The 9191-nt window shown below is 38.7% G+C and overlaps 1 protein-coding gene across 1 annotated transcript; it reads right to left on the reverse strand.

The window, feature by feature from the left end:
• Positions 1-360: 360 nt before the first annotated feature.
• On the reverse strand, positions 361-4569 carry LOC133720479 (probable protein phosphatase 2C 33). The gene is made up of 6 exons (XM_062146815.1): positions 4080-4569; positions 3465-3884; positions 2554-2943; positions 2345-2462; positions 1324-1547; positions 361-1201 (listed from the first exon to the last, which is right to left on the reverse strand). The coding sequence occupies exons 2-6, from the start codon at positions 3729-3731 to the stop codon at positions 695-697; spliced, it is 1506 nt and encodes a 501-aa protein (XP_062002799.1). The 5' UTR covers positions 3732-3884; positions 4080-4569; the 3' UTR covers positions 361-694.
• Positions 4570-9191: the final 4622 nt, after the last annotated feature.

Here is a 9191-nt window from a genome sequence, read left to right on the forward strand (position 1 = left end):
GATCTGGTTTTGAATCTTAATTGATTATGACAAGATATGGGCATATTATGGAAGCTTCATAAAAAGCCAAGAAAAAATCAGCTAGTTTTCACTCTTGGTATCTATCTATCAGCAAACTTCCAACTTGGATGCCAACTTGGATAGCACCCTAGCTACCAAAAAGATGCATTATACTTATCTTGGTCATGCACATTAATCTCCACCAATCACATCAATGAAAGTCGACGAATAAGCAACAATCCACAACAGAAGAAAAGCTAGCTAATTAGCTAAATATCTTCATTGCAAATGCAACTTCAAATGCAAATGGACCTAGTTAGAAACAACATTGCATCGCATTGCATCTCAAGAGGACAAGGGTAACCTTTCAAACTGCAACTAAGATGAGGCTTCATATCACAAGATTATTATCAACATAATACACATGAATTTGTTTCAAACAAATAAATAATAGGACGGAGAGTTGGATTTTACAAAAATTTCAATTCTACCCACAATAGAAAGGACAAATTTTCCCAGACATGCTAATATAGTCGGGAGGGCCCCCCTCTCCGGTCAAAATTTTAACTTTGATGGCCCTACAAATCACAATTGTGTTGAAGAAGAAGAAGAAAACAGAATTGGAGACAAGGAAAAGGAAGAAGAATATATATAAAAAAAAAATACAAAACAAATTTTGTGGAACAAGGGAAGATCAAACCTTGTTCCGGGCCTTCATGTCTTCTTTTCCAGGCACAAACCTTGGCAAAGTCAACAATGTGTTAACACGAGAAACTCCTTCCAGAGCAGACCACTCTATACCCGATTCCGAGTTAAGTTCCTCTGTGGCATTCTCCTTACTTCTCTCTTCCTCTTCATCTTCATCTTCTTTGTCTTGAAAAATCTCTTCCCCATTTCGGACAGTCCCTGAGCGGACCATAGAAGTTGGGACAGAGACATCTTCTTCATTCTCACTCCCAGCATTCACCTCATTCACTGCAGTAGGCTGCTCACTCAAGTTATTATTAGCAGCAGCTGATAAATTGTTTGTGTCTGAGTCGAGGTATAGGCAAACTACAGCACAGTCGTCTACTTTGGAAGTTGGGTATTTCTGTCTCCAGGCTCGAACTGCTGACTCAACCAGCGCTCGAGCTGCAGAGGAACGTGCAGGGGCTGATGCTATAATGTCTACCACTTCTTTGTTAGACAGAACATCCCAAATCTGCCAAAAAGTTTCAACTTTTTAGATTCAAAGAGCAGGGGAGAGAATTAGGAGGAGGAATATAGAGGAAGGGAAATCTAATATTGTTTTTGTAAGTGGATTCAAATTAGGTGGCTCCATACCCCATCTGTGGCTAAGACTATAAATTCATCCTTCTCAGTGAGACGCCAATAGGATAAATCAGGCACTGAGATCAGACCAAAATCCTTGAGGCAAAAGTCTCCAAAAGCCCGTGCCATGGCGAGACCAGGGGAGTCATTGTTTGGCAGCCAGACCCGACAAACCTCTGGTTCATCATGAAGAGCAAAAACACGTCCTCTACACTTCCGTATTCTTTCTGCTTCCGCTGTACAAAACAAAACAGAAACAGAAAGGGATCTAAGGATGCCACTATGATGACACAATGGATAACTCGTTCACAAGTATTTATTTATTCCATTACCAAATGATACGGGAGCTTTGGAGACCTTGATCTGACTGTTTAGTGTCAATACCTCCCTTTTCCAGTTAAAATTTTTAAGTGAATCTTGGTATATTGTAATATGGATTCAGAAACTAAGTGCGAAAGAAATAATACATGAACAATCACCGTGCTGGTGTTACAGACTCATATACTAACAGAAATCCTGAGTGTTTATAGACTGTCAATTCTGCATTGGATGTCCCGCGAAAGTACATTTACACAACAAGTCATCTTGACAAAAAAAAATTTCAAAAATTCAATGGCACCTCCAAGGCTCCAAGACAAATTTCTGCATCTTTGGAACATCATTGGATGCGTAAACCAGTTTTGAAGGACTCAGCAAAATCCATAACAAGAAAGGAGAAGGCCAATAGGAACTTAATTGGTGAAAACTGCAATTTCTAAATTGTAGAGCATATCCACTGAAATATGAGAGAATTCTATGTTTAGTGACAAAGGGAACAACAGCCCAGATAAGACACTTCTTTTCCTCTCTTTCTTTTGTGAATTGTGAACTTAATTAAACATGTTTCATGACAGAATTCATGTCGTCATGACGGTGGAAAATGCTAATATTGAATTTTTATGCATGAACATAAACCCAGAATATATATGGACACAGATGCATAACTAGCCCAAACACTTGCCTTCAAACCACAAACGATAGACAAAGAGAGTACCTGGAAGATTTGGTTTGAGATCCACAGTCAATTGAATTGCCAGTAGAGTGTTATCTTTATCTCTTGTGCACAGAACGGCTCTGGAGTCCCCAACATTTCCAACGATTATATCCCGACCCTGAGAAACATGCCAATACATGCATGATCAAGATCATTACCTCACAAAAACAAACACCAAATCGGGACTAGTTAAAGGATTATGAAGCCACCTGCTTAATTAGAGTTACTGCTGTTGTCCCACTACAAAAGCAATCGATACTTGGTTGTATTCGCAGTTCCCTGTCCATAACTTTGAAAGCTTTCAAGAACGACTCTTTCAGTGTCTGAAAGATCTCAGGGTGCTTTTCTGATTCCCCAGAATCAATGGAGGCCCTGAAATCTTCATCAACAGACGCAAATGCGGTATCATCTGAATTCAAGCTTCCTGCAGTATTAGGGCTGATCTCTTTGAGAACTTCCTCACTGTTTAAGTTCACTTCCCAGTGTGAGCTCAACTTGAGAGGAAGTGAATCCCTCACTCTCTTAGCAACCATATGACCATATGGACCATGGCCATCAAAAACGCCACAGAAAACTGTGTCTGTTCTTGAACCAAAATTCTGAAGAGCACATTAAGAAGAGTTAGGCACATAATACATAGCTCGAACTTGCAGTTAAAGTCACAGAAGATTTTCAAGATCAATGAACTTGGTAATTGAAGTCTAAACCCTTGTGTCAAGCAAACATATAGAATTAATAGATTATAACAGTTCAAGGTAAAAAGGCAGGCAGGTACATCAAACATTTAAGCTGAAAATCTTATACATTGCATATCGCAATGAAAAGAACAAAAACTAGCAATATCAGAAGAATGAATCTGCAAACCATAAAATAAAACAGTTTTTTTTATATAGCAATAAAAAGTATGAACAAAGCAGATTCATCTGTGGGAGCCTTCAATTACATAAACTGCTGGCTGGCAATTGACATACAAAAAAGCTACTTTATATATATATATATATATATATATATATATATATATATATATATATATATATATATATATATATATATATAAGTGGGAGATGAGTGAAAACAGGAATTAAGAAAGAGTAAAGGGGAAGAGATAGCTATAGCTAACCTCCCAAACAATCATGGCATCTTGGTTGGTTCCTTTCTTGCCCTGTTGAGTAAACAAAGAAGCAACTTCACTAGACCCATTAAGGAACATTCTCCCCGGAATCCTATGCAGCGCGGGGTCTTCCCGGCGGTGATCAAATGAAGAATTGCGGGATGCAGATTTCTTCTTGGAGCTCTTCCTCCGGCGGGAGGCGGCTCCCCAGCCAGGAGAGGCCGGCGAAGAACCGGCCATTGGGCTCCTGCTTTCTGCAGACAAGCAGGAACCCATTCTCAGGGCCCTGATTATGTTGAGTATGCACTCCAGACCAGCCGAGCAGTAACAACCCCTGTTCTCAATTGACGGATCCGCCACGCCTTCGAATTCAGGGGCTCCTTTGTGACCGCCAAAGGTCACTCACTCTCTTTTACACACAATCACAATCTTTCAACCATTCCAAAATCCAATTACAATTACAATTACAATCAGAAACCCAGAACTCACTTCATACCAACATGCACTTTTTCCTTCTTTTTCAGGAAATCAAGGCAAACACTGTTTATAACCTTTTCAAGGCCCAAAGCTAACAGCTGCCAAACATGAGATAAATATAAAGCAGATCTATAACCAAAAGCCTACCTTTTCATCACCTAATTCGACAAGAAATCTTGTAGTCTAAGAGTTTTGAGCAAGCTGATCGAATCGGATTGAGCTTGTGCTCCTCCTCACATCAATCAAGCTTCAATTCTCATAACATCCACAAGAAAGAAAGATGGGAAATTTGAGAGAGAGAGAGAGCTGAGCTGAGGGTGAGAAAGCAAAGATGGTTAATTTGGAGAGAATAGAAAAAAGAGAGAGAGAGAGAGAAAGGAAGAGGAAGAAGTGGGTAATAGAGCCAAATTTAGAGCAAGAAGAAATGAAAAAGACTTTTGAAATGTGAGAAATAATCGCAACCACCAACAGGAACAAACTGAAATTATATTGCAAAAAAACCCGCTCCTGTAATATGACCTGACTTTCTAGAGAGAGAAACAGACAAACGAAAAGTTCTTCTCTTTTGTAGAGAGAGAGAGAGAGCCTCTTCTTCTACATTCTACAATCTACAATAGAAATAGAGGTTGAATTTCTGTTATCTCCATCTATCACATTCACAGCCCAAGGGGCAGGGGCTTATATATATAAAAATGTACATGTTCAATGATGCATGCCATCATGTATGCATTCATTATTATTGGCAAAGAATGGAAATAACATAAAGAATGGAAATAACTTTGGTATGAATGGGATATGGAAAACTTTCGTATGAATGGGATAATTTTATCTTTACCCACTCATTATCTCAATCCATACATATGATATTCCTCAACTTCATCCCCTACCAGTACGAATACCATTTTCTCTACTATCCCATCAATAGCCGCACTTTATCATAATGCAGCTTAATTACATTTTATTTCTCTAAGAAAATAAAAAATTCTGGGTTCGTGTATGAAGGAGCGGTGAAAATGGAGCTTGGCAATAAGGATAAAATTGTGGATAAGAAATGACAATTAAAACTTTTGGATATAACAATATGCAGCTATTAGAAGTTGTCAATTAATTTTTTATTTAATTCCAACTATATATAGATGGATGTTGTTTTTATGATTTCTTAATTTAGTAATAGTGGGATTGCAAAGTAAATGCATGAGAAATTCTCGATCTTGTTGATGATTTGCATCGGATTCTCTCTGTACCAATTAATAGTGATGCATAGTGCAAAACACAAACATGCATGTTACTATTTACATTAACAGCTATGAAACACATCATCCTGTCCACTTTTTTAGAGTATCCTTGTCATTTCTACCTGGCAACTCTCCTCCTACTCCTGGGATACGCAGTACATGAATATAAATAGTATGACCCATATTGGCAATATTCATCGCATGCTTCCACTCCATTTATTTGTCTTTTTTTCTTTTTTTTTTTTCCTTTTGTAATTCTCAAAATGCTCTACAAGCACAGTACAGTAGAAAAAGATTTGTTCACAAATAGTTTCCCAGTAATTAAAGATCGAGATGAAATTAGATGAAAAGCAAGTTGCATTTACTAAAGAAGGAAATAGAAAAGGACTGTGATATATCAATCATGATGGAACCCAGCTGTATGCTAAAATGAAGTGTGTAACGACACTGATGATCGAGGACATGAACATCGATCATTATCAATCTAGCTATCTAGTTTCGAGCTCAACGTGATTTACGTGACCTGCAATATATAGCTATATATATATGATGAGAACTATATAAGATAATTCAATCTCCATGCATATGTACATATCTATATCGAGGATTGAGCAGTACATACCAACAAACTCTCAACTTTATTCAGTCAAATAGTCACATCACATCGTCATCGATTAACAATAATATTCACTTTACTAAATTCATTAACTATATATTAATTAGTCACATTTTGCATGCCTTAATTCTGTCCACAATGATGTTACTTTATTCTGTCCACAATGATGTTACTTTCCATCCCATTAAAACTAATTACATATGAGAATACAAACACAAACATATATACATAAAATTTAGTTTAAGGAATTAGATCACTCGTGTTACATTAAATTGTTAATAAAGTAGAAAAAATAGAACAAATTTCTATTTTAAATGCATGATTGGCATTTATTTATTGGACTTTCATTTTCGATCGATGTATAGCTAGATAACACTTGAACCTCTTATAAAAAAAATGCAATATATAAAAAGTTGCATAGAAAATGCACTTCGATTTTGACCTTTCTTGTGATATTCAAAATTGTTGGACTTGGTCCAGCAAAACGGCTAATCAGGCTGCTAATCATGTTGCCTGCTTAGCTCGCAAGAAGAAGTGTCTGGCTGATTGGATCATCCAGCCTCCTTCCTCTTTGTCTCGTATTGTCCTTTATGACACTATTCCTCCTCCTACTTAGTTTAGTTGCAGCCTTGTTTGTTAAGCAGACTTCTTGCTTTTGTATCTTTGCTTTCAGTTTGTTCCGTACATTTCTTGGTTTTTAAAGAATTCATTCATTGTCAAAAAAAAAAAAATAATAATAATAAATTGCTGGGGTCTCATCTTCATTCCCTTCAAACTCAATTGTAATAGTTAGTTCTCATTCTAAATATACTAAAGCCCGTGCCACTGTTCATAAGGGGTGAAGAGACGGTTTTACCCTTCATTTTTCCTAATTTACGGTTTGCCATTCTCAGTTCATCACTGTTCACACGAAAAGACGATTTTGCCCCTAGATTTTGATTGAAATTATAATCCTACCATATCCTTTCATTTTATTTATTTTTTTTATTTTTTTAAAGTAGAACAATTCTGTTTTGTATTTGTAAATTTCTACAAATGAATCATGAAAAAAAATTATTTTTTGTTGTATCCCATTTGTCGCTAATCTATTATTAACAACAAAACAAATCATATTCTAAGTAGTGCCGATGTTTTTTAGATTGCAAGTATTCATCTATTACATATGAAACTTGAAAAAAAAAAAAAAAAAAAAAACCCGCAGCATCGTGCGGGTCAATTTGCTAGTGAAAACAAGACTATATAATGGACTAAGTGTAAATATGTTTGGTTCCACCTTTTTCAACCCAGGCCTGTCCAAGCCAATCCTGGCCCAAGTGCATAGCCCAAACGTGTCCTAGCCTCAATGGAACAAGCAGATACATCTAGCAACAAACTGTTCATTGTTCAATTTAAATGGTCTAAGTTAGAAATGTTAAATGCAAAACTGATATATATGTTTCATTATTTCACTCTATATTTATGCGTATCTGCTAATTCAATTAAGCTCATAAAGCAACACTAGTACTCAGTACATTTCAAATATAGAAGATATCCCAATATACAGCTACCAAACACATGAGAATAAACAAAGGATTCGATCTAAAAAGGCTTGTGTTTCCAATAGAGGGTCAATAGCATTATGGAAAGAAAGGAATTGCAATAACTTTCAATTCATTTCTCTTCCTAGTGCTTATTCCCTTGGATTCAGTCATGTCAAGCTCTTGTGGGTGTGTCCCATTTGGGAGTTTCCAGTTGAAGAAGTAGAGCAACTGAGAAAGTGCAATCTCAATAGCAACAGTTTCAAATGAAATGCCCAGACACACTCTCTTACCAACTCCAAATGGAATGAATTCAAAGTCGGACCCTTTAAAATCAATGGAAGAATCTTGAAACCTCTCAAGCTCAAAGCAATCATGTGAGCCCCGGAAAAATGTATCGAGCTTACCGAAGATCGTGCGATAAATTATTCAACGATCTCGATAATCATCCAAGTGCCCGAGAATATTTTCAAAAATTTTCATAAGCTGAAATCCTCGATTTAGAGTTGGACAATAAAGTATACGTCACGATGAGTTCGTGGGAATTTTTGGGAAATTTTCCGGTTACCCGAGCTATTTATAGCGATTTTCCTAAGTGGTGGAATTTTAAAAATAAATAAATTAAAGAAATAGGATTTTCTGCGGTGCAATCCTAGCCGTTGATCTACCCACCGCTTCATCCTAGCCCTTGAAATAATATGGAATTTAGGGTATTTATACCCTTTGATCAAATGAAGGCTCCATATTGCTCTAGAGCAACCAAGCAGCCTCGAGTTCTCTCGACCCATCCTCGAGACTCGGCTACCCGATCGCTAGACCCGGCCACAACTCCGGCGTCCGGCCACCTCACGACGGAGAACCGCCTGCAATGGCTTCCTCTCCTCTTTGCCAACGTCATCCTGGGGTCAGATCGTTCAACCGGCAGCTCTGGAGCGAGAATCGACGCCGTGAAGCTTCGCGTTTTCCGGCGAGTTTCTGCAAATTCCGGCGACCGATTAAGCTGCATGTGGTATGAAAACTCATTCCCTCGTCGTTCTCTACACGTTAGACTAATTGGTTTTCCAATTCGAACGATTTTGACTCATTGGGTTTCTGGGTTACCTTCTGCTCCGCTGTGTTCTTCGACGCCAGCAACTTCTCTGGCCTTCCTGGGCTTCGTTTCTTGCTCAGCTACACCTCTAGGTCAATAATCAAGAAGCTTGTTGAGTAGAGGCGTGAATATCATCAGTTCATCACCATCCTCGTCTCGGCAGTGAGTTGTGGGAACTAAGTTTGGGTCGATTGAAGTAGATTTCCGATTTACAAAGGTATTGTTTGGCTCCAAAACCAGTTGGCTTGCAAACTGTCTCTTTTGAGCAAGTGATTGCGCAGGCGTGCCAGCACCGCGGGGTGCAGTCGTTGGGGTAGTCCCTTGACCTGACTTCTTCTTCAAGCGCTGTGGACGAGGAGAGCACCAACCTCGTCACAGGGTTCTTCTCTAGCCTTTCGGAAAAGGACTTTTGCCTTACGGATAAGGACTTTGGTTGTGGTCTCTTGCGTTCACCGAATCGATACTTAGTGTTGTAGACTAAGCAGAGCAATCACTGGGAAGTTGGGAGAAGCACGAGGTTGCGCTAAAGCGTGACTTTAGCTTCACTGGGTTGCGAGGGCGTTACCCTTGTTTCGCTGGTAGTAACGGTGGCGGTTGCGCTCGCAGTCGGCTCCTGGGGAGACTAGGACTGGAAGTACGGTCGCCGGGTTGGTCTGGTGATGCTAGCAGTCGGCTCTTGGGGAGACTGGGACTGGATCGCGGTCACCGGGTTTCAACGAGGTTGAAGGCTTGCTCCTGGGAGGCTTTGTAATCGCTAGGATTGATTGATTTGAGAGAGGTCTTTAATCTGTCCTCGAAACC

Source organism: Rosa rugosa, chromosome 7 (genome assembly GCF_958449725.1).
Source record: "Rosa rugosa chromosome 7, drRosRugo1.1, whole genome shotgun sequence".
NCBI classification, from domain to species: domain Eukaryota; kingdom Viridiplantae; phylum Streptophyta; class Magnoliopsida; order Rosales; family Rosaceae; genus Rosa; species Rosa rugosa.